The 26,259-nt window shown below is 45.4% G+C and overlaps 1 protein-coding gene across 2 annotated transcripts in view; it reads right to left on the bottom strand.

The window, feature by feature from the left end:
- The window catches only part of Adcy9 (adenylate cyclase 9), a 97,347-nt gene that overhangs the window by 33,087 nt on the left and 38,001 nt on the right, over positions 1-26,259 (bottom strand). For both annotated transcript variants that reach the window (XM_042698253.1, XM_042698254.1), the window contains exon 3: positions 910-1,100. In XM_042698253.1, the coding sequence (XP_042554187.1) occupies positions 910-1,100 (191 nt within the window). The remainder of the gene's footprint in view (positions 1-909; positions 1,101-26,259) is intronic.

Genomic DNA, 26,259 nt, shown 5'->3' with positions numbered 1-26,259 from the left:
CTCAGCACCACATAAGCAGACAAGCCAGAAGTGGCGCTGTGGCTCCAGTGGTATGGCGCTAGCCTTCAGCTGAAGAGCTGAGGGACCAAAAAAAAAACACAAAAAACAAAAAACTGTACTGAACTAACAAAGCACACAAGGAAAAGAATATATGGCTTCTCTCAATAAAACTGAAGGCAGTAGTCACCAGAATCAATGGATGGTGGGCAGGATGAATTCCAACATGAGAAAGTAACTTGGATCCCCTCACTGCGTGCCACATCATAAAGACAGCAAATATCTAAACTGTAAAAATAAACAAAGTACCAGTGGGTAAACAAAAATCTAATGTGAAAATAGAAGAATAATTCAGAATAAGAATGATTTTCAATACGCAAGGTGAACCATGTGTTTATGTGGATGACCTGCTGTCGGTCTAGAAGGCAGGCGATCTCAGTCCTAGTAATGAAATACCACAATGTCCTGAGAGCATATATTTTCATTGAGCTCGTCATAAGATTTACCCACACCAACAAAACTTTAGATCGTCACAAAATTGTGGATTTCCAGAGACACAGGAGAATCTGAAAAAGTGGGCTCTGAAATAAACTAGAATCCAGCTCTCCAAGCAAGATACAAGGAAAATTACCTTTGCTGTCATTTATCATTAGCTTTTAGAAGTCACCAAAGATGCCTCAGGCCGCAGAAAAAGAAAATAACCGAAGTCAAGTTGAAAAGCATCTCCATGTAACGCAGAAAGGAAATGGAAGTGTGTAACAGGTCAAAAAGCAAGAATACTAAAAATGAAAAAGGCATAAAATTTAAAAATGGTAAAAATCAAATTGAAGGGTAATCTGAGGCCAAGCCTTAGTTTGCGTGCTCTACCTGCGGAGTTAATATAAAGTTTTAGAAGAAAGAAAAAAAACTAACCTTAAGGTTATCAAAGGTTTTGACAGTCTGTGCCAAGTCACTGACACTCCCTGGCGACGCTGTCCCCTGTCCCCTAGGGCCCGAGGACACCTGTGAGCCGTCAATGGCCTCGAGGCCAGAAAGCAAGGCCTCTGCACAGCTGCAGTGAGACTCCTTGGCTCTCTGACCCGATATCAGGTATGTCTTCAAACCTATGATGGACAAAAGTTACAATCAGCATAGAGTGAACCATCGGCGGTCGAAACGCAGCTCCATCTTGCTTGCGCTCTCTCTGTAGAGAACACACTCCTGCAAGGTGGAAGTAAAGGAGAATGTGAGTTTGTCACCCTGCCTTTCCCCAGCTGTCGCCTCAGGGAGGCCATATGCCTCCAAGACGCACCGTTTACCGTCTCATGTTTTCTTTGAATAATGGCTGCCTGCTTTACCTTGGGGCTCAGGAGCATTACAAATTCCTCCATGAAGCGGGTGACGTGACCTCTTTGGGAAGGCAGCAAAGCGACCCGACAGCTCTCCACACTGCTTGGGTCGGCTATAATCTGCAAACACGCATCTGACTTTTTGTTTTTTTTTCCAGTAGTAAGGTCTGAACTCAGGGCTCCAAGCTCACACTCGCCAGGCCAGTACTCTACCACTTGAGCCTCCGTCCATGTTTCTAGCATTCTTTCTTTTTTTTTTTTTTTTGGGTCCGGTCGTGGGGCCTGAACTCTGGGCCTGGGCGCTGTCCCTCAGCTCTTCAGCTCAAGACTAGCGCTCTACCACTTGAGCCACAGCGCTACTTCCCGCTTTTGCTTTTTGCTTATGTGGTACTGAGGAATTGAACCCAGGGCCTCAGGCATGCAAGGCAAGTGCTCTACCACTGAGCCACCTTCCCAGCCCCCATGTTTCTAACATTCTTAATTGGCCATTTCTGATCAAAGGGCAACACCAACCTCATGCAGGATCCTTTGCTCAGGCAACTGACCAAACGCTCACTGTGCAGCCTCAGCACTACAAGAGAAAGGAAAGACGAGCATGTACTCGTACTCCCTAATGCAGAGAGGCTGAGCAAGGACACCGACGAGCCCTGAACCTAAGAGGACAGAGATGCGTTCCCAAGGCTGAGGGCATCCTTGCAGGGAGGGCTGAGCAGCAGCTGCTTGTCTCCAATGTCAGAAACCCCAGTCCTGTCGTAATGTACACGTCCCTGAAACTTGTCATTGCTTGGGAATTGTGATTCTGGGTCACTGTTCACTCACTAAACATTTACTAAACACATCCTGTTTACCAAACACTGTGGTGGACGCACGGAAGATGAGCAGACATGTCAGCCACCTGGAGTCTACTCTGTGAGAGGGACTTGAATGACAAGCGGGTGTGACTGTGGTCAGACTGTCAAAGTACCGGATGGGGCCTGTGGAATGCAAAGACTCAGGAAGGGGGGTGCTGTGTTTGGTTGTGTCTCCCCCAAGTTCGGGGGCTGCCAATGTGACGGTATTAGGAAGTGGGGTTGCAAGCGGGAATGAGGCCATGAGAGCAACTCCTTCATGGGTGGATGGAGGCCCGCCTACAGAGGCGCCACATGGCATTCAGCCAGCCTTCCCTCCCCGTTCTGCCCTGTGGAGACACCATTTTTTCCCTCCAGGAATGTAGCTCTCACCCCACATCAAACCTGTGTCCAAGTCTTGATCTTGGACCTCCTAGCCTTCAGAGCTGTGGGAAATACATCCCTGTTTCTTAGAAATCACCCAATAATCATTCTTAGAGCAGCAGAGACAGATTAAGACAGAGACTTCCGCCGGGCGCTGGTGGCTCACGCCTGTAATCCTAGCTACTCAGGAGGCTGAGATCTGAGGATCGCGGTTCAAAGCCAGCCCGGGCAGGAAAGACCGTGAGACTCCTATCTCCAATAAACCACCAGAAAACCGGAAGTGGCGCTGTAGCTCAAGTGGTAGAGCGCTCGCCTTGAGCTGAAGAGCTGAGGGACAGCGCCCAGGCCCAGAGTTCAAGCCCCATGACCGACAAAAAAAAAAAGACAGAGACTTCCTTGGTGATGTGTCTCTCAGGTGAGATCAGCCTAGGCCATACTGGGACAGTCTCCCCAGGGAATAAGTGTTCCATGGAGGTCCTGTCAATAAAAGAGCCTTTGGCAAGCAGAGTCAAAGTGATGCTGCTGAGTTTAGCAGGGCTGGGACAGCCAGACTGTATTTTGTGTGTGTGTGTGTATGTGTGACAGAGAGAGAGAGAGAGAGAGAGAGAGAGAGAGAGAGAGAAAACAGCCAAGATAGTAGGGTCTGCATTCTGGAGGCCCTAGGGAAGCAGGGAGGAAAGAATGAAGGAGAGGCCCAAGGCTGAAGGTGAATCAGGAAGTTGGGGGGCCATGGAAGTTAGGAAGTAATGATAGCAACGGAAAACTCAGCCCCCAAAAGAGGCAGTGACAGGTGCTTCAGTGCTAGGGAGCTGATGCCAAGGGGCAGGGGTTTGGCCTCTGGAGAAGACCCCTAAAAGCTGGGCTTGGGCTCCATCACCTAACATAGAACCTACATGAGCTACTTCATCCCTCTGTAACTCAGTTTCTATAGAGCGAGGCTGAGAGCAGGACTGCTCATGGGACTGATGTGAGGCTCTAGTGTCTCATATGCTCAGGTTTACAGCAGGTCCTAGTACAGTGTGCACACTTGATAACGGGAGCTATTATTATGTGCGATCCATTTGTCACGAGGGGCCATTTGCATGCTCCCTCTAGGTACAAAAGCATGTACAGAACTGTTAAGTCAATCATTGTTGCCAATCTGTTTCTAACTTGGATTTTTCTTTAGGGAACTCTGAATGATAGGCGTGTGGTAACAGTACCGCTGGTATTACAAAGGCTGATCATAGTAGATGTCCACAACAAGGAAGTTTTGGTCGACTAAACTTATTTAGGTTTCAGTGTGGAGAAGTAATTATAGTGGAGACTGTTGCCCAAACTGGAAGGATTTGGGGCTGATACAGTTAGGCAGGGTTGAGTTGCCCAAAAGTACACACCTGGAGAAAGGTGTCAGGATGAAGTCACTAGGCTCAAGGCTGGTGAGAGGCTCCAGGCACCGGAGCTAAGGGTTTAATGAGCAACCCCACACTTGCTTCCAAAGGCTCTGGCTCCACTAGAGCAGCTCTTTCTGGAGCAGAAAGTCAAAATAAGGCAGCTCAGTGGTTTATTTTGTTAACTACTTTATACACAGGAAAACAAGTCAGATTGCCCCCATTTTTTCTTAGTGGTTGACTCCAGCCCCACCAGCACTGATACTTTGGATGAGCTTTGTTTTTTACTAACGTGTTTCCAACTGGTGGAAGAATTTTGTCTGTAGCCGTGTGCTAAGATTAATGTGTGTCTTAAGTAACCCCAGTCTTCCTCATCCAGGGATACCAGTCACATGCAGACAGAAAGTTCAGAAGTGACTAAAGCCTGCTCACAATGAGTTGTAGACAACAAAAGGTGACTAGACCAGAATACTATAGAACACACTGGAACTTGAATTACCAGGAGCCTCTCTGAGCAAGACTGCGAGGAGAAATGGGTCACGAACTGAGATCAACAACAAGTCACCTATAGTTCACCTTCCAGACCCAAGAAGAGGTCAGGCAACTAGTTGAGAAGACCCAACTAGTCAACTGATGTTCACCAAATGAGCACACTGCCCACGCACCAGACGCAAGAGGAGGCCAGGTGGCCTGGGTGGAGGCAGCAACCAGAGTCAACAGAACCAAGAAATAACAGTTAGTCTGCATGTTAGGAGGTACAGACTTAAGTATAAGTAGGACATAGGGATATGTCTGGTAATAGACATCACAGGTTCTACAAAAAAAGGAAATGGCAAGATTCAAAATCTGAGACCAGGGCTGTGGGTGTAGGTCAGTGGTAGAGTGCTTGCCCTATGTGTACAAGGCCCTAGGTTCAATTCCAATCATGGCAACAGTGAATGAGTAAACAAACAAACAAATAGCCATACACTACACAATTCCATTTACAGGAAGTGTCCAGAAGGGGCATACCTGAGAGAGAGAAAGCAGATGGATGCTTTCCAAGGATCGGGAGGGTGGGCAGAGGCAACTGCTAACGGGTATATGGCTTTAGAGGGGATGAGTATATAAAATTAGATTATGATTATAGTTTTGAATATGCTAAAAATGCCACTGAACTGAACAATTCCTGAAGTTCCTTCTTTTTTAAAAAAGGCCAAGTGCTGGTGACGCATCCCTGTGCTTCTGACTACTCAAGATGCTGAGGTCTGAGGATTGGCTTTTCAAGCCAGCCCAGGCAAGAAAATCTGAGACTCTTATCTCCATTTAACCACCAAAAAACTGGAAGTGGTACAATAGTAGCCTTGAGTAAAAAAAAAACCTCAGGGACAGTGCCCGGGTCTTGAGGTCAAGCCCCAGGACTGGCACAAGTAAACAAATAAAATGATGTGAGCTATAATAAGATGTAACAGTTCCAAGATTCTGAGAAGAAATAAAGCCAGGAAGAAATATGTACTTCCAAGGTAAAGGAGTAGGCAGTGGCAGGTAAAAGAAAACCGTAAGGCTAGCCAGGCACTGGTAGCTCAAGCCTGTAATCCTAGCTACTCAGGGGGCTAAGAATCATAGTTCAAAGCCAGCCTGAGCAGGAAAGTCCATGAGACTTTTATCTCTAATTAGCCACCAGAAAATCGGCCTTGGGTAAAAATGCTCAGCAACAATGCCCAGCACCCCTCTCGAGCCCCTGACAACAACAACAACAAAAAAGGCTAAAAACAGCAAAGGTGGTAGAGCTGTGATGGAAAAATATACAAGAAATAAGGCTAAATAACCTTGAAGAACTGAAGATGCTCTGTGGCAACAGTTCAGAAGCCTGGGAGAGATTAAACACAAGCAAACAATGGGAAGTGTGACCTTCAGAAGATACTTCTAAGAATCACCAAATCTGTAGCTCTCACTTGTGCAGTGTAGTTCATAAAGGAGGGACCACAGATCGACAGGGTATGGTATGTTAAGCTACCATCGTGGCCGCCTCCATGTGTGCTACAAGGTGCAGCCAGGCCACCGCACACCCAGTGCCAGGCCACTGTGACAGCGGCCACAGAATCTTAGTTATTTCTGGTCCCTTTCTACCCAGGACATTTACTGGCAAGAGCACCTTCTGCTCTCCCACAGGTGGCTGCATGCCACCTCTGATGAGCACGTTTGGCTGGGAAGGGTGGTGACCTTTACCATGAGCTTCAGATTATACAAGGGGAAAGGTTCTTGCTTATCCCTTTGTGGGAGCAGCTGTGCAAGCCTTTGCTACCTGCTATTCGAGGAATCTTACCCAGGCTCTGGTTTCCTCCCTGACCACATTTCCAACACAGGCACATGCTGGCTGTGAATTTTTTCACTTTGCAAATCACTCTGTTTTCAGCTCGCATGCAGCTTTTTTGGATTTGGATGAGCAGTTTCTCTAATTGCATTTTCTTGTTTATGATGCATATGCAAGATTTGATTGGGCCCCAAACTCCTTTTCTTCTTAGATACCTCCAAGATTCACCTCTAGCTGCATTTCATTAGCAGTAGCATTCTCTTTTCAACCTTTTACAGAAGAATTAACGTGTGTGTGTGTGTGTGTGTGTGTGTGTGTGTGTTGTTGTTGTTGTTGTTTTTGGTGGGTTGTGGGGCTTGAACTTGGCCTGTGCACAGTCCCTGTGCTCTTCAGCTCAAGGCGAGCACTCTACCACTTTGAACCACAGCGCCATTTCCAGTTTTCTGGTGGTTAATTGGAGATAAGAGTCTCAGGGATGCCAGGCGCTGGTGGCTCACGCCTGTAATCCTAGCTACTCAGGAGGCTGAGATCTGAGGATCGTGGTTCAAAGCCAGCCCAGGCAGGAGAGACCGTGAGACTCCTATCTCCAACAAACCACCAGAAAACCGGAAGTGGCGCTGTAGCTCAAGTGGTAGAGCGCTCGCCTTGAGCTGAAGAGCTGAGGGACAGCGCCCAGGCCCAGAGTTCAAGCCCCACGACCGACAAAAAAAAAAAAAAAAGAGTCTCAGGGATGGGGCTGGGAAGGTGGCTCAGTGGTAGACCGCTTGCCTTGCATGCATGAGGCCCTGGGTTCAATTCCCCAGCACCACATAAGCAAAAACAAAAAACACCGGAAGTGGCGGTGTGGCTCAAGTGGTAGAGCGCTAGCCTTGAGCTGAAGAGCTGAGGGACAGTGCCCAGGCCCAGAGTTCAGGCCCCAGGACCGGACCCAAAAAAAACAAAAGATTCTCAGGGACTTTCCTGCCCGGTCTGGCTTTGAACTGTTATCCTCAGATCTCAGCCTCCTGAGTAGCTGGGATTAGAGGCATGAGCCACCAGCGCCCAGCCAAAGTGTGTGTGTGTGTGTGTGTGTGTGTGTGTGTGTGTTGTGCTTGTGCTTCCAATAACTTGCCAAGTGCTGCTGTGAGCGGGTGAGCGGGTGAGAGCAGAGGAGAGCAGGACCACTCAATCCCTCGGCTAGGTCAGGACTGGGATTTGCCCACCTACCACATAGTACCGGACTCTCCCAACTGTGTTGCAGGCTCAGGTATGATCAAGGTGAAAATGGAAGCAAGGCATTGAATAGTGATTTTCTCTGTACTAGAGGACGGGAGCGGGACAGGCTGGGGGTGGATCCCTGTCATGTAGAGACACGGCTCACACAAAACTCTTACCTAGAGCTGCCATGCACTCCATCACTCACAAAACAGGCCGGGGGGGGGGGGGGGGGAGGTTCCTAAGAGGCTCCGGAGGAAAGCGAGCCCTGCTCCAGACCCCAGAACTACTTTTGTTAAAGAAAAGATGAGCTGGGCGCCGGTGGCTCAGGCCTGTAATCCTAGCTACTCAGGAGGCTGAGATCTGAGGATTGCAGTTCAAAGCTAGCCCCGGGCGCAGAAAAGTCTGTGAAACTCTTCAATTAACTTCAAAAGGCCAAAGTGGAGCTGTGGTTCAAGTGGTAGAGTGTTAGCCTTAGGCACAAAAGCTCAGGGACAGCACCTGGGCAGGGAGTTCAAGCCCCAGGCCTGGGGGGAGAAAAAGAGAGATGGGATTGGGCAGAAAGAGAGGTGCTAGCCCCAAAAGTCACTGAGAACTTGGAAAAGAAGAGACATAAAGACCAGCTAGAAACAGGAAAAGAACTATTATTCTAAATGATGTTAGATTACACTAAGAAGCATAGAAAGACACCAATGTATAACAGCATCACAGGATTACAGAAAACATTCATTTCCTATGCTATTATCTATTTTTTTTATTAGCAATATGTTAAGAAAGAACATGAGCCGGGCTCAGTGGCTCAAGCCAGTAATCCTAGTTAATTGGGAGGTAGAGATAGGGGGGAATCAGCCTGGGCGAACTTTTCAAACAATGGTCTGGCCCAGTAGTACATGCCTATTATCCTAAGGTATAGGGGAAGCAAAACAACTGGCCATCCCAGCTACACAGGGGAACTCAAGCAGGAAGATTACAGCCCAGATTCCAGATATAAAGAAAGATCCCACCTCAAAAATAGCACAGAAAGGGGTCAGAGACCTGGCTCGATGGTAGAGTACCTGCCTAGCAAGGCCCTGAGTTCAATTCCCAGTACTGGTTAAAAAATATATGAAAAGATGAACTCATTGCAAAATATTTTAGACATAAAAACATGTCAGGAAAGATAAAATGACAGTGGTGGTGCCTCTGGTCTCAGGCATGACTACCACAAGCACTTTTAACCTCTCCTCCAACCCAGTGCTCTTTTGAGTTTTACTGAGAAAAAGCACAGTGCTAACCAATATATACAGTATTAACACATTCTGTAACACTCCTGTAAGTGGCATTACTATATATGATCCTTCTGAAAGTTGCTCTTTTTTGCTTGCATTATAGTTGAGATTCATCCATACTGACTTGTGTTCAACTATTAAAATATTATGAGGATTTCAACTAAATAGTCTGCAACTGGGCAAAGCAAAACTGGAAGTATCTAACACAAAGTATAAACTTTGTACTCTATTAAAAATAAGAAATAAACTGAGTGCTGTAATCCCAGGCTGGAGTAGGAGGATTATGAGTTCTAGGCCAGTCTGGACTACATAACAAGACGCAGTTTGAAAACAAAAAAATGAAAGAAATATGATAAATAGGACTGGGATGTAGCTCAGTGGCCAAGTGCTTGCCTTGCAAGTGCAACATCCTGGGTTTGATCCCCAGTACCAAAAAAGAAAAGGCAAACAAAAATAAATATGATAAGCAGGGTAAAAACATATAGAAATAAGTGGACTCAAACAGTGTGTCATTAGTATAAATTTAATAAAGAAATTAAAAAGGCTTTAAAAATCATGAGAGAAGCAAGAACGAACATAATCTTACAAAAAAAAAAAAGGCTCAGAAAAACAAAACAAGCTGGGCACTGGAGCTCAGGTCTATAATCCTAGCTGCTCAGGAGACTTAAGATCTAGAGGATTGCAGTCTGAAGCCAGTTCAGGCAGGCAGAAAAGTCCACAAGATTCCAGCCTTAAAATATCCAACAAAAAGCCAGGCTGGAAGGGTGACTCAGGTTATAGAGCATCAGCTGAGCAAGCATAAGACCTTGAGTGCAAACCTGGTATTGTCCAAAAACCACAAAAACAAAAAAACAAAAACCTTAAAATGGGGCTGGGAAGGTGGCTTAGTGGTAGAGTGCTTGCCTAGCATGCATGAAGCCTGGTTTGATTTCTCAGTACCACATACACAGAAAAAGCCAGAAGTGGCACTGTGGCTTAAGTGGTAGAATGCTATCCTTGAGCAAAAGAAGCTCAGGGAGAGTGTCCAGACCCTGAGTTTAAGCCCCAGGACTGGCCAAAAAAAACCAAACAAAATTTAAAATGGGATGAACAATTGATTCAAAGTAAAATTTGGAGCCCATACATATATTGCTTGACCCTGCTTATATTATTCAAAAACATAGTTTTGATGAAAATAAATCCACGTAGTGGCATTATACTGTGACTCACTATTGATAGATCAAGGATTTTCACCTATCATGGGGGTCTCTGGAACAGACCTCCCACAATAGGTGAGAGATCACTATTTACGTATTTAAAACAACACACGAACTCGTGATGCAGTAAAGCTGTAATAAGTGAACCCTGACATAGTGAAAGACAACTGTATTTTCTACTTTCATGGATTTTAAGTTGTACTACATGGTTTCTAAAAACAGGCTGTAAAACACACACCAGGCGCTCTGATCTTTTACACCCATTACGAGTGACACACATATTTTACAACACACCACTGCACAAATGACCACAGTCAGGGGCTCTGGTGCCGCAGGGCCAAGGTGTTTAACTGGGCACCTGGCCACAATGCTAATGGGATTGGACAGGAACAGCCAGGCAGGCTGGGAGCAGGTGTTCCTTGCACCGCGTCCTTTCTTATTCTAGGCAAATTCAGGAGGCAGGTGGGATCCAGCCTCCCCTTGATTAATCCCCAGCAGCCCACCAGGCTGGGTGAGCATTGCACAACCCCCTGGTGTACAATGATAAAGTGACTTGGAGAATTAAATGGCCACTGGAGCCCAGACTCGACTCTAGCCAACTGCCTCCACACTCCACCTGGTCAGGTAACTGGTTGATCTGCTATCACACCTTCCTGAGATGAACCTGGGGTGACATTTGTTCTTCCAGTGACAGACAGGAAATCTCCAGATCATGACATAAGGTCAGAGTTTCTGCAGGGCCTGTCATAGTGGCCTCTACATCAAAGCACTTTAAACACTTGAAATTCCCTGCAGGGTCCAGGGTGATGGCTCTGGACTGAACTCAGGGCCACACACCCTCTCCCATGGAGCTCCGTGATCCTCCAGCACAGCCTCACAGTGCTGAGATGTTCCTTGAGTGTAGTGATTTCATCTATACAGGAGAATATCCCTGTTCCTAGAATTTAAGTGCATGGCCACAATGCCTGGCTTGAAGTCTCCTAAAGAAGAAGGAGGGTATACATGGCTGGGTACAGTGGTATACATCTACAGCCCGAGACCTCAGGAGGCTAACACAAAAGGCACTGGGCCCAGGAATTGGAGGCCAGTTTGGGCAGCACAGTAAGACCCCAGGTCACAAAAGGCAGAGAGAGAGAGACAGAGACAGAGACAGAGAGAGACAGAGACAGAGACAGAGAGACAGAGAGAGAGAGACAGAGAGAAAGAGTTAACAGGTGTGAGTTGCACCTACCCACCCCCATATACATACACATAACCATGCATATATACACAAATACACATATATAGAGGGAATGCATGTATACACACATATATGTATGTAATTATTTATACACACATACATTAAGAGTGAATAAAGGTAGTAAAATGTTAACAATTAATTCATCTGTGTAAAGTGGGGAGCTGTTCTTCACTATATTATTCTTTCAATTTTTTTGTAGGATCAAATTTAGCTAAATAAAAAGTTGAAGATAAAGAGCAAAAAATAAGAGCAAACCAAAGAGCAGGCACAACAAAACTCCTTGAACCAAGCTCTTAAAGGTATATACTTGGGAAAGAAACTCATACAGCAGAGCAGGGATGTGACCAGCAGTAACACATCGCCACTGGCAAGGACAGAGTGGGGTCTGAAGGGTATCCGCTCTCTTTGGCAACTTGGTTGACTTGATAGTAATCAGGCTATATATTATTTCATGTGTTCTTCCATATGTGTATCCTCTTTCATAATTTTTCAAAAGAGAGTTTTACAAAAAGCGTAAGCATATTGAACAGATTGCTGAGGTGTGAGCAGCAAGTTAGCACGGGACTTTGGAGGGGGAGAGCGGCTCAGCCACTCAGCCCCAGGCTGCCAAGGGTTTGGTCCCCACCATCTGCCAACCCACAGCGGGGTGACACAACCATAACAATGTTGCTATCACTGGGCTGCAAGTGTTCAATTTGGTTGCTGTGAAAACACCTGATGAATTATAGCACTTGCAAAGTGATCACTCTTTGTAGAACAAAGTTATTACTTTCCCCCAAATCACATATAAACACTCACCAAAAGATATTTAAAACTCTCCTAAGTTTTAGTCCTACATTTTTTTTGCTGCTATCACTATGAAGTTAAGAGAGAACAAATATTTATTATTTATTGCTGCTCGGACAGCAAATCCAGTTGTGCTGGTCAGAAGATTCATTAATTACAGAGCTAAATATGCCTGGTTCCAAGTTGAGGGCAAGTCTGTGCATCTAGGATATGGAAGTCCTCCACAGTCTCTCAGTGGAAGGACTGTGACAGGTTCAGATCCACATCCTCTACCCACAGCCCATGTGACCTCTAAAAATTACTTAACATCTCTGTGCCTCAGTCTCTCAGTCTGGCAGTCTGCAAATTCATTAATTACAGAGCTAATGACAGAGTTCCAAGTTGAGAACCGAGTCTCTGTACATCCTGCCAAGTGGCTTCCATTTGGTGTTTCTGTAACAGCCCTCATTCCAGGGATCCACTGTTGAATACTGCCAGGAGCTACATTTAGATGCTCAGTTATGCCCTCCAGAACTAGACACAGAGTATACACTGATTCATTTTATTTTTTTATTTTTTATTTTTGCTGGTCGTGGGGCTTGAACTCTGGGCCTGGGCGCTGTCCCTCAGCTCTTCAGCTCAAGGCGAGCGCTCTACCACTTGAGCCACAGCGCCACTTCCGGTTTTCTGGTGGTTTATTGGAGATAGGAGTCTCACGGTCTCTCCTGCCCGGGCTGGCTTTGAACCGTGATCCTCAGATCTCAGCCTCCTGAGTAGCTAGGATTACAGGCGTGAGCCACCAGCGCCCGGCTATACTGATTCATTTTAGCAACTGCTTAATATAGCAATTATACTGAAGATGATGAAGGTTAATGTGAGTGTAGCTCATAGGTTAAATGATGATGTATGCTCAATACTGAACAAAAATTATTAAAATGCTATGCTCACAGAAATCATAATTTTAGACTAAAGCCACCACTGGAGTTGTTTCTTTGAAAGGATAGGTTAAGTTCAGTTGTTTCAGCCAAAGGCAAGTTTTATTTTGCAAGAGTGAAATCATGTGCTTAAACTAATTAAGCATTTTTATTATCTTTAAGTAGTTGTTCAAAGAGCTTTAAATTCAACGTGTCAGTTTACAAGGACAAAGCATCATGATCACTGCCGTACTTTGCCATATCTCCCACTTAAGGTGAGTGTAACTGGAGTTCCTTAAAAAGACAAGCCTGGAAAGCATGGAACATTAGTCTACCTACAGCGGCCAGGAGACAGCAGGAGAGCTTGAAAACACATGGGTGTTTGAAAAGTAGCAGCACAGGCATCTGGGAAGCAGCGAAGACAGTGGGCATAGGAGATGGGGTTGGAAAGGCAGCTAGGCCAGGGGTGGGTAACTGCACGCCATGCTGGGCAGCCTGCTTTATTCAGCGTTGATGCGGTTGAAGGCAGGGCCTTGCACTTGTTAGGCAGGTGCTCCTCTGCTGAAGCACGCTTTTGGCCCTTTTGGTTATTCTTCAGAGAGGGTCTTGCTTTCTGCCTAGATATATAATTTTCCTGTTTCCATTTCCTGAGATAGCTGGTTGTCAACTATGCCCTTGCTCGTTTCCATCAAGATGGACTCTCTATCTATGCTGGCTGGAACTGTGGTTCTCCTGATTTCAGCATCTCATATGCCTAGGTTAGCAGGCACACACCACAGTATTCAGCTACTGGTTGAAAAGGGGGCTTACACATATTTTTGCCTACGCAGGCCTTGAACCATAATCTTCCAAATCTCTGTAGCTAGGATGACCAATACCTAGAGTGACAAGTGTGATCCACTGGTACCCATCTCCCAGCTTTTAATAAAAATGTGATGATCATTTATATGCTCCAGACTCCTAGATTTTTTTTTTTTTTTGGTCGATCATGGGGCTTGAACTCTTGGCCTGGAGTGCTCTACCACTTGAGCCACAGCACCACTTCCGATTTTCTGGTGGTTTAATTGGAGATAAGAGTCTCACACACTTTCCTGCCTGGGCTGGCTATGAACTGCTATCCTGAGATCTCAGCCTCTTGAGTAGCTAGGATTACAAGCGTGAGCCACCAGCGCCTGGCCACTCCTAGATTTTTTACGTATCTGAAGGACCTAGAATTTAGGACATGAAGCTGTACAGTTACCTTCAACTAAGGTGGCTTACAATGGTGCTGCTGAGTTTTCTTTCCTTTCTAATCTTCTTTCATTTTTATTTAATCAACAAGGCCTCTACAGAGGGATGAAGTTACAAAGTGACACTGCAAATCTTTCTCAGCTGGGATGGCTGCTTTTCATACAGCCTGGGGAGGCTGCAGAACCCTGGCTCCCTCTTGGCTTGCGGAGGAGCGTCCCACGAGGCTGACCCCACCCCATCCCAGATGCGTTTATGGGGTGCCTTCTGAGTGTCATACGCTAAAACAAGACTTTTTTTTTTACCTGTTGACTGAGGTGTCTAAATCAAGGTGCTGGTGCGGTGCTCTGCACCCTCGTTACCTTGTTTGACTTTCCGATGAGACAGGCGAAAGAACGCTGCCCCCCAGAGACGAAGACCTGGAAGTGGCAGGGGAGGCCGCATCCCGGGGGCTCAGTTTTAAGTCAGAGGTGAACACCCACCCACAATTTTAAAATGGAACACACACACGACAAAATGGAACACACACACACACACACAAGACAAAATGGAACACACACACACACACACACACACACACACACACACACACACACACACACACACACACAAAAGACAAGGAGAAAAACGTCAGAGTGGAAATACTGAACACTGAAGGCTTCAGGACACTAAAGACCAGCAGGGTCCTAGGATTTCTGTTCACAAGGAGCAAAAGGGTCTGGGAGAAAAGTCTGTGCTGGAACTTGCTCTCAGCAGGGAAGCCACCCCACTCACAATTCCATTTCTACCCTTACTTCTTCCTTCTAAAAGACAAGTGTGGGCTGGGCAAAGCTCAAGTGGAAGAGCACTTGCCTAGCAGGCAGCAGGCTAGAGTTCTAAGCTAGTAGTGCAGAAAAAAAAATAATATAGGTAGGTTCTTGGGTAAACTTTTAGCTTTATTGCCAAACTCAAGACATACTTGATTATAACTGCCGGGTACCTGTGGCTCACGCCTGTAATCCTAGCTACTCAGGAGGCTGAGATCTGAGGATCATGGTTCAAAGCCAGCCCGGGCAGGAAAAGTCCGTGAGACTCTTTTTTTTCGGGGGGAGGGGAGGGTCCGGTCATGGGGCCTGAACTCTGGGCCTGGGCGCTGTCCCTCAGCTCTTCAGCTCAAGGCTAGTGCTCTACCACTTGAGCCATAGCGCCACTTCTGGCTTTTTTCTTTTTTCTTATGTGGTACTGAGGAATCAAACCCAGGGCCTCATGCATGCAAGGCAAGTGCTCTACCACTGAGCCACCTTCCCAGCCCCTGTGAGACTCTTATCTCCAATAAACCACTAGAAAACTGGAAGTGGCACTGTGGCTCAAGCAGTAGAGTGCTCACCTTGAGCTGAAGAGCGCAGAGATAGCGCCTAAGCCCAGAGTTCAAGCTCTATGACCGACCAAAAAAACAAACAAACAAAAAAGTATCTAACTCAGAAGTCACAAATGAAACCCTAAGAAAGTTCCAACTCTGTATGCTACTATTTCATGCCAATGCCAGATGGAAAAGAAAAAATATGGTTTGTAGAAAAGATAGTTGGTTCATAAGTTTAAATTAATTTTGATATTTATCTGAATTCATTTTTTTAAATAAAAAAAATGCATGACTCCTCCTCATGCCACTATTACTGGTTAAAGGCTTTATACAAATTGAATGATACTTTCTTTCTTTTTTTTTTTTTTTGGGTCTAGTCGTGGGGCCTGAACTCTGGGTCTGCGTGCTGTCCCTCAGCTCTTCAGCTCAAGGCTAGCGCTCTACCACTTGAGCCACAGGGCCACTTCTGGCTTTTTTCTTTTTGCTTATGTGGTGCTGAGGAATCGAACCCAGGGCCTCATTCATGCAAGGCAAGTGCTCTACCACAGAGCCACCTTCCCAGCCCTAGGCTACTTTCTCTAGCAAGAGTAAGTATATTAAAAGTTCATTAAAGCCAGATGCAAGTGGCTTATGCCTGTAATCCTATCTACTCAGGAGGCTGAGATTTGAGGATCATGGTTAAAAGCCAGCCCGGGCAAGGAAAGTCCATGATATGCTTATCTCCAATTTGCCACCAGAAAACTGGAAGTGGTGCTGTGGCTCAAGTGGTAGAGTTCTAGCCTTGAGCTGAAGAGCTGAAGGACAGCGCCCAGGCCCAGAGTTCAAGCCCCACGGCCCACAACAACAACAATAACAAAAAAAGGAAGGAAGGAAGAAAACCATGTGAATTTACAATCATTCTGCTGAAGAACCCGAAGCTTTCATAAGCTGCCCATTGTCACAGGGCAAATAATAAATATGAAGTGGTCTCAGCACAAACCACAGCCCGTGTATGTCCTATGCTGCCCCCTCCATCCTCCAAGCTTATAATAATCAATATAGTTCCTGCTGCAGCTTTAGCCAGACTCCAAGCTTGTGTAGGCTAGGTTTACAGTGCCTGGAAATCTCAGACTGAATTCTGACAACATAATAGAGAAAATATCTTGGTGTGGAGATGGCCTCTTACCTCATCACACAGTTGCCGCTGTTGCTTCATTGGTAACAACCCTAAAACTCTTTCCCAGGTAGCAATGAGACCTCTCCTCTCACAAACAGTAGCTCTTGAGTATACATGTGCCCTTCCTGCCAGGGACCTGCCCTGACCCACTGGGCAACATAACGCCACCCTCCCTCTCTTCAATCCCACCAGGCCCAATTCTGTGCTGCACTGAGTCAGGGAAAAGTGCCAAGGAGAGAGCTGTTCATGGCTCCTGGTCCCTGTCATTCTAGGGTAGGAGTGAAGGGAGGAGGGGACAAAAACACCTAATAATCAGAAACTGTCAGCCCGACACAAAGAAATCTAATTAATCATAAGTACTGTTTTAAAGCTATATTTTCACTGCCATTTTAGAATCAGAAAACACTAACAACACTAAAATGAAGTCTCTATTACAAGAAACTGGCTACGTATTGTTCAAATTTCAATTAGTTCTTTGACAGTGAGAAGTCCTGAACTAATTCCACGCACTGACTGCGAAGTACAACTTATTCCTTTGTTTCTGTAGCTTGGATAACTTACCTTTGTTTCACAAATGGCAAAATAATGCCAATGTGGAGGTTATCATAAAAACAAGTGATCCATGGGAACCTGGGTGAGTAACACCACCTTGGGCTCCAGTCTTTGAAAAGGGGCTGCAAGAATGACATCGACATACCTGCAAGAATCTCAAAGACAATTGCTCACTCCACCTCAAGGGGGGTCCAAATGATGAACAAAATTGAACACAGCCAGGTCAAACTTCCTGCTTTCCCACGTGTGGCCCATTTCTGCCCTTGCTAGATGCTGTTGGGAAGCCGGATGCTTACGCTCATCCTCCCCCAGAGTATATCGGGACATCGCATACACAGACACATGCAATGGGCGTGGCCCAACCCCACTGCAGCTGAGCATGCCCACTGAAGACCCTCTCACAGGCTTGCCAGTTCTCTGGCCACTCCCATCCCAAGGGCCTCCAGTCACTTCCATTTGAGCCACGTCTCCATTCCAGCATACTTTCTGCTGGTTAATTGGAGATGGAGTATGGAAAACTTAACGAGCTTGGCTTGTTTCAAATCAAGATCCTCTAAGCCTCAGACTCCTGAGTAGCTAGAATACAGGTATGAGCCACAGGTACCCTGTGGCTTACCTGTGGCTTTACCTGTTACTCTTATTGTTTGACAAGAGATCTAACCAGGACACAGAGAAAAGTTGAAATGAGCCATATGTAAATCTTATTTTTTATATCTATTTGGGTGGATAAATAGAATTGTAAGTGTATGTACACACACATATATACGAATAAACAGTTGTGGAGGGAAGTAAATATGTATGTATAGTATCCTAATTATAAAGAAGTCTAATAGCCAAAACACCCCAATAACAGAGAATATACATATAGTGCTTAGATCTCTATTTCTAATTGGATGGGCACACACACACACCCCCCCCCCATACATTCACACATACATACATCATACATTCACACGTACATACACACATGCATACTGGGTTCAGTACTGGGCCTAGACAAGCATTTTGCCACTGATCTACATCCTAGCCCATGGATCTCTATTTCTAAAAGCCATTCTCTACTAATAGGAGGCAGGGCTTACCCGAGAAATGCTTAATTCCATGGCTGGGGTAAGAAACACTTAATATGAACCTGAAATGCATTCTATCAAAAAGTAAGGGCTGGGTGCCAATGATTCATGTCTGAAATCCTGGCTACAAGAGCCTAAAATCCAGAGGATCAAAGTTTGAGGCCAGGCCAGGTAAGAAAATCTGTGAGACTTTGTTTCCAAAATAACAAAGAAGGAAGGGAAGATGGAAGGGAACTCTCCTAAAGTGGGATGCCAACTTATAAACAAAAGAAAGGGTGTGATTAGCAAATCACCATTTGGCAACCATCATGCTAACTAATTCAGGCAAGTATTATCTAAGATTCTAAAACTAGCAGATGATTTTAATGAGAAATAGGATGTCGATGTAGCCTCAAAATATCTCAAAATAGGGGCTGGGAAGGTGGCTCAGTGGTAGAGCGCTTGCCTTGCATGCCTGAGGCCCTGGGTTCGATTCCTCAGCACCACATAAGTGAAAAGAAAAAAGCCGGAAGTGGCGCTGTGGCTCAAGTGGTAGAGCGCTAGCCTTGAGCTGAAGAGCTGAGGGACAGCGCCCAGACCCAGAGTTCAGGCCCCACGACAGGACCTCCTCCCACCCAAAAAAAATCTCAAAATACTACTTTTAAAATAATTATAAAATTAATTTTACAGTGAAAAAAACTAATGGACTTCACCTCAAATGACAATCGTTACATCTCTAGAAAAGAAACAAACCGAACTGTGTGTCCTGTCACCAAGCCCCTGGGAGGACATGGAGCCTTCTGCAGGGCCCCTGCCTGAACACCTCGTGAAGCTAGCTGTGAGTGAACACAAGACAAACCCACACTGAGCGACGCGCCACAAAGTAACCAGCCTGTCCTCTGAAAAAATGTCAAGGTCATGAAGGCCAGTGACGAAGGCCCTGTCACAGACTGAAGGAGAATAAAGTGCCAGGACAACTCATGGGGCCTCTGAAGGACATTTCAGGGACAACTAGCTAAATGCTATCATGTATGGTGACAAGCTGAACTTCCTGGTTTGGGTGGGCACGTGGTGGTGAGGAAGAAGACCATCACTGTTTTTACAAAATACACACTGAAATATCTAGGAGCACTGTTTGCAACCTAATTCTGAAAGCATTCACAGGGCCCTGGGTTTGATCCCAGTACTGCCAAAAGAGAGAGATACACATATAGACACACAGAGACAGATTGCTAAGAGCCTACTATATGAATAGTACCATTTAAATATGTTCTAACATATCACACATAAACTACTATAAATACTTCTTGGAATGTGGGTAAAATATGGAATGAATGTGATATTTAGCAGGCATGCATTTCCAGTCATGAATCACAACATACAAAAAAGGGCACATCATCCATAAATCTACCATTTCAAACGGGCCATACAAAATATTAAAAAGCAATGGCAACGATGACTGAGTAAGCACAAGGTCTACCTGGGGTTAGTAGTAGAGAGAGAAAACAGATTTGGATTGGAACCGTGGAAACATTAAGTTAGGCAGTGCTTTCATGGATTTAAAAAATAAATGAATTAGCATACATTACTCGTATAAAAAGGCTCACTGTGACATTCCCACACATGCACACCAAGTATCTTGATCAGCCTCAGGCCCTCCGCCGCCCTCTTCGACCCCACTCTCCCTTCCTGAAACACTCTCACAGGCTTCACTGTTCTATGTTCATCCAGGCAAGTGAACCACATCTACCCTCATGCACTGTCTGTTACCCCCCACCCCCCCGCTGGTGTCCCCTCCACAGAGTCTGTTTTACTCAGCTCACAGTTGTTTTCTTAATTCAGTCAATGAAACATAAAACAATATTGATCTTTGAGAAGGGCTTTCTCCGGGAACAGCAGTTGGCCCTCATCCCCCACGCACTTGCCCTTCATCTGGAGTGTTCTGCGTACCAGCCTCTGTCTATTTATAACAGTGGGGCCTGTGTCACTACAATGCTGGATTGTACTGTACAGCTGTGTGTGTATCAGGAAGGGCAAAAATGGACAGCCTGCACTTTCATGTTTCCCTTTTTTTTTTGAGATTTAAAATAACATTTAAGAGGCTGCCAACCAGCAAGGTCACGGCATATTTTGGATGGTGGGGGTGGGGGAGGCTGCTGGCAAAGCTGTAGTTCACATCGGATGGGAGGCTGGGCACAGCCAGCCCCGTTGCACAATATCCTGCCAATGCCAACTTCAAAAGTTCTCTGCTTCAGCAAGTTCACAAACGACCCTTTCCTGGTGATAAAACGGGGTTTCATAAGCTTACAGGGTCTCCCTGATAGGAGAGGCCCAGAGGAGCGAAGACGTCCCTGGGCATTGTAGTCCCACTGCAACACCCCCAACCCCTGGCCCCTGGCTGCTTCACCCCGGTCTATCCTTTGTGTCTCACCCCCACTTCACAACCCTGCCCTCCCCTGCTTTATAATTGCAAAGGATTTACCATTGCCATATACATATTTTTCTAACCTGTCAATTTTTTGGGGGGGAGGGGGATCCGGTCGTGAGGCCTGAACTCTGGGCCTGGGTGCTGTCCCTCAGCTCTTCAGCTCAAGGCTAGCGCTCTACCACTTGAGCCACAGCGCCACTTCTGGCTTTTTTTCTTTTTGCTTATGTGGTGCTGGGGAATCAAACCCAGGGCCTCAGGCATGCAAGGCAAGCGCTCTACCACTGAGCTACCTTCCCAGCTCTAACATGTCAATTTTTTATTCCCTAATTTTATACAACAACCATAACAGTAGGGTTGAGTATCTGTTTCTTTGATTGGCTGATTGATTCAAGTGACAGACACAAAAACAATCAAGAAACACTTGGAGGCTGGGTGTGGGTGGCTTATGTCTATAATCCTAGCTACTCAGGAGGCTGAGATCTGAGGATCATGTTTGAAGCCAGCCTAGGCAGAAAAGTCCATGAGACTCTTATATCTAATTAACCACCAGAAAACCAGAAGTAGAGCTGTGGCTCAAAGTGATAGAGTGACAGCCTTGAATAAAAAGATCCCTGAGGAGGACACTCAGGCCCTGACATGTTTGAGTTGAATCCCTTTGTACAACTACTTAAAGACAATAATAATAATTTTTTAAAAGTTTAAAAAGGAGCTGGGAATATGGCTTAGTGGTAGAGTGCTTGCCTTGCATGCATGAAGACCTGGGTTCGATTCCCCAGTACCACATAACCAGAAAAAATCCAGAAGTGGCTCTGTGGCTCAAGTGGTAGAGGGCCTGCCTTAAGCAAAAGCAGCTCAAGGACAGCGCCCACGCCCTGAGTTCAAGCCCTAAGACTGGCACAAAATAAAAAGGAGGGGGGGGCTAAAGGGCATTAGTCATCTGAGGAGCCAGAGTTAGCTGTTATTATAAAAAGCAAATCCTAACTCCAAAATTGGTCCCTGGGACCAAAGCCAGGGAAGCAGAATACGATGGTCAAAAGAACCACTTCTCACACTCTCCTGGGAACCAGGGCAGTTAGCCTGAGGCATCAATAAATACACGCCATGTCCAGTCCATTGCCATGGCTGAAGGCGCGGGCACGAGCCTTGGTGTCAACTCCCTTTGCAGAGTGGCCACACCTAGCTGTGTCCCCACTCTATTAGCCTCTGAAACCGTCTCATTGACTTCAGGCGCTGGGCTTCTTAGGCCCGGGGATTGTTTGGGTATACATCACTGAAGCTCCCCTGAAAGTCCCAGGCCTGTAGCTAACACGTGGCTTGTCATAGTAGAGACCTGGCTGACAACTGGGTTCATTCGGGTCTCCCGCACTGAGGAAACCATCTTCCTCTTCCTTTACTTACTGTTATCACGTGATGAAAAGATAAAATAATGTTATCTTTTTAAAAAAAGCTTTGATGAGTTTGATGTCTGTCTTCACCACACCCAGTCACTACAATTAAGACCCCATCCATTTTTCTGACCTTTAAATGACCTAGAAAATGATGCTGTTCAACCAAGAACAAGGAATACAGACTCCCAGAAGTGAATCCAAGTAGAAGGGGCAAATGCTTTTAGTAAAGGGAATCACATAGTGAATTGATACATCAATAATAAGATATAAACAAATGGTCCTCTAATGAGAATATCAGCAAGTTTCTGATGTGCCACTTTCAGTCATTTTTTTGGTCAGTCGGGGGTCTTGAACTCTGGGCCTGGGCGCTGCCCCTCAGCTCTTCAGCTCAAGGCTAGTGCTCTACCACTTGAACCTCAGCACCACTTCCAGTTTTCTGGTGGTTTATTGGAGATAAGAGTCTCACAGACTTTCCTACCCAGGCTGGCTTTGAATCTCCATCCTCAGATTTCAGCCTCCAGAGTAGCTAGGATTACAGGAGTAAGCTACCGGATGTCCAGCTTCACTTTCAGTCATTTTATAAGTATACTTAATATAAGTGTAACTGTTTGACCTTAATGACCCTAAGACCTTTATGTAAGGCAGTTAGCAGTGCTGTGATTTGTTTTTAGAGATTTTTACACTTCTTGTTGAAATATATACAGAACACCCTGGGACCATTAATGCAAATTAAATGTTTTAAAAGGGAGAGAAAATACTTGTGTTTGTTATTATAAAAGCAATAATATTGTGCTGGAAATACTTGAAAGTGCCTAACATACAGCATAACAAAGAGATGAAGATGGGTTTGGCGGCTTCCCAGTTACTTGGTAGTTCAGGCCTGAGGATCATGAGTTTAAGATAAGATCCAGTATGCAAAAAAAAAAAAAAAAAAAAAAAATCCCAGCACTGGTGACTCATGCCTATAATCCTAGCTACTCAGGAGGCTGAGATCTGAAGAGCATGGTTCGAAGCCAGCCCGGGCAGAAAAGTCTGTGAGACTCTTCTGAGTATCAAAAATCCAAAAGCAGAGCTCTGGCTCAAATGGCAAAATGCTAGCCTTGATCACAAGAGCTCAGGGACAGTGCCCAGGGCCTGAATTCAAGCCCTATGACTGGCACACACAAAAAAAAAATTAAGGGCTCACATATAGCTCTTACTTAACATGTACAAGGCCTTAGGTTCAACCTGCAGTACTATCAAAAGGAAATTCATTACCCTAGAGAGCCATCAGCCCCGTACTTCTTAAAAAAATTTTTTTAGTCAGTACTGAGATTTGAACTCCAGGCCCCACATATACAATGAGTGTTTTACCACTTGAGCCACAACTCTACTTCTGGTTACCTGGAGAAAAGAGTTTTGCAGATTTATCTACCCAGGCTAGCTTCAAACTGAGATTCTCAGATCTCCGCCTCTTGAGGATTATAGGCACCATTTCTTTTTAACTTCTTCAAAACTCAGGATATGTATAGTATAAAAACTATGCCAAGCAGAGCGCCGGTGGCTCACGCCTGTAATCCTAGCTACTCAGGAGGCTGAGATCTGAGGATCACGGTTCAAAGCCAGCCCGGGCAGGAAAGTCCATGAGACTCTTATCTCCAATAAACCACTGGAAAACCGGAAGTGGTGCTGTGGCTCAAGCGGTAGAGCGCTCGCCTTGAGCTGAAGAGCACAGGGACAGTGCCCAAGCCCAGAGTTCAAGCCCCACGACTGACAAAAAAAATAAAAAACAAAACAAAACTATGCCATTCTTAGTATTCAACCCTGACAGAGATGGCTACTAGTCTTTTATTAAAAGAAATTGTTGCTAGTTAACTTTATCTCCTAGAATAATGGAAGCTACAAGAAGTCTCTGAATTGGATCTCTCTTGGCGATGGGTTGAGGGATTTGGTAGGGGCCACAATCCAAAACACAGACAGTTAAAGTACACTTGGAAGGAAATTCACCGATTTAGTCAAAGTGGCAGCCCTGAAGGGGTAGAATTAATACAGATACTTTATATTCATTTTATACATTTCTAATGCTGTTGAACTTTTCACAGTGAGCTTCTTGTCATCAAAAAGTTGTGGAGAGACACAAAGGCGTAGAGAGAAGGCTTGGAGTAGGGACAAAACTAAAATAACAGAATGAGAACTTTGGCAAAACCTCTCCTTAAAACGTAATTATAAAACTGGAAAAGTTTGTCAAAAACAACCATTTCGGAGCTGGAAATCTACCAAAGGCGTACAACACATTGAGAGGTGTTTGTTCAGAAGTACTGAGCCCTGAACTGGAACCACGTAGTCTGTATGTTCGGCCTGAGGTGTCCCTGGCCTCCCCCCAACTCCTTAGGGCGGACCTACCAGGGCAGGGAACACTCTAAAAACTGACAGTGCTGGGGCTGGGAAGGTGGCTCAGTGGTAGAGCGCTTGCCTTGCAGGCCTGAGGCCCTGGGTTCCATTCCTCAGCACCACATAAGCAAGAAAAGAAAAAAGCCAGAAGTGGCGCTGTGGCTCAAGTGGTAGAACGCTAGCCTTGAGCTGAAGAGCTGAGGGACAGCACCCAGAGGCCCCATGACTGGACCCAAAAACAAAACAAACAAACAAACAAAACCAACAGCGCTGCTGTCCAACCAACAGAGGTTGGTTTCGTTTGGAACAGAGTACGTACCCAAGGGCATTGTCACAAACAACAGTGCTCATGGAAAACTGCAGGAGGTCAACATCTCAGCCAGCCAGAGGCTGTAATACTGGTGTGACAAGTGACAGATCTTCACGCTCGCCAAAAACCTGATGGGTAGATTCAGGGGCTAAGACAGCTGTCATGGGAGACAGGAACCCTCCCTCATGGCCCAAGTGATCTGGAAGGCTATGCACGTGCTAGAGACAACGCTTCAACCTTGGCTCAGAGGAGCCCAGGGTAGACAAAGAGGAGTGAGGAGAAGGCATGGCAGGAAGTAAAAGCCAAGGCTGACTTCTGACGCCTGACCTCAGCCCACGTGCAGATTTTGTAACTGTGCAAGCAATCCAGACAGTCTTCATCAGAAAATAACCAACAAACTGTATTTTGTCTAACGTGATTTTCATCCAAAGTTGCCACAACATATTAACGAAAATTTCTACTTAAAAATGCATACGTGGGATGAGATTGATTAGGATACATTGTGTACATGTGTGGAAATATTACAAAGCAACTTCCTTACACAACTAATGTATGCTAATAAAAAATGCAATAGGAAGCATATAAGGAAACCTGTATTCTATGTAAACTATACTCAAGAAAAAGAACATTACTAGAAATTCTGAGGGAGGCCAATATCAAACTTAACAGATTTCAAAGAGTAATTATATTTTTTTAAAAGAAATTCATGTTTAAAGAAATTTAAAAAAAAAAAACTTGGGCTAAGAAGGTGGCTTAGTGACAGAGTGCTTGCCTAGCATGCATGAAGCCCTGGGTTCCATTCCTCAGTACCATAGACACAGAAAAAGCCAGAAGTGGCACTGTGGCTCAAGTGGTAGAGTGCTAGCCTTGAGCTGAAGAGCTCAGGAACAGTGCCTAGGCCCAGAGTTTAAGCCCCACGACCGACAAAAAGAAAAAAGAAAAAAAAACAGTGGAAAGATGTTATAGAGAAGGAAACCAAACAAATTTTAGAGATCTACAATATAATAATTATAATGAAAAATTACTAGAAAGGCTCAACAGCAGACCTGGCATGACAGAAGGAAGGATTAATGAAAATAATACAGTCTGAAGAAAAAAATAAGAAGAAAATGAACAGCTCCTCAGACTTGAGGGACGTTGTCAAGCATACCAATACACATAGAAAAATGGTCAGAGCCGGGCGCTGGTGGCTCACGCCTGTAATCCTAGCTACTCAGGAGGCTGAGAGCTGAGGATCGCGGTTCAAAGCCAGCCCCGGCAGGAGAGACCGTGAGACTCCTATCTCCAATAAACCACCAGAAAACCGGAAGTGGCGCTGTAGCTCAAGTGGTAGAGTGCTCGCCTTGAGCTGAAGAGCTGAGGGACAGCGCCCAGGCCCAGAGTTCAAGCCCCATGACCGACCAAAAAAAAAAAAAAAGAAAAATGGTCAGAAAGAAGGAAAACAGGTGAACAGAAAACAGCATTTGAAAAAAAAATAATGACCAAGACCTTCCAAATGTAATTCTGGGAAAATTACTCTTTGCATTAAAAAAAAACTGAACTAAAAAAAAGGCTAAATAAATGTAGCAATGGTACTCACCAGACACTATGTTGAAAATGAACTATTCAACATGTGAGAGGGATGGGAAGGGGCGGCATTGTCCAAAAGGAGATGCACGCTTTAC

The sequence above is a fragment of the Dipodomys spectabilis genome, unplaced genomic scaffold (genome assembly GCF_019054845.1).
Source record: "Dipodomys spectabilis isolate Male_0828 unplaced genomic scaffold, ASM1905484v1 ptg000231l, whole genome shotgun sequence".
Classification (NCBI taxonomy): domain Eukaryota; kingdom Metazoa; phylum Chordata; class Mammalia; order Rodentia; family Heteromyidae; genus Dipodomys; species Dipodomys spectabilis.
The sequence above is the reverse complement of the archived record's forward strand: the minus strand, read 5'-3'. Positions and strand labels throughout refer to the sequence as shown.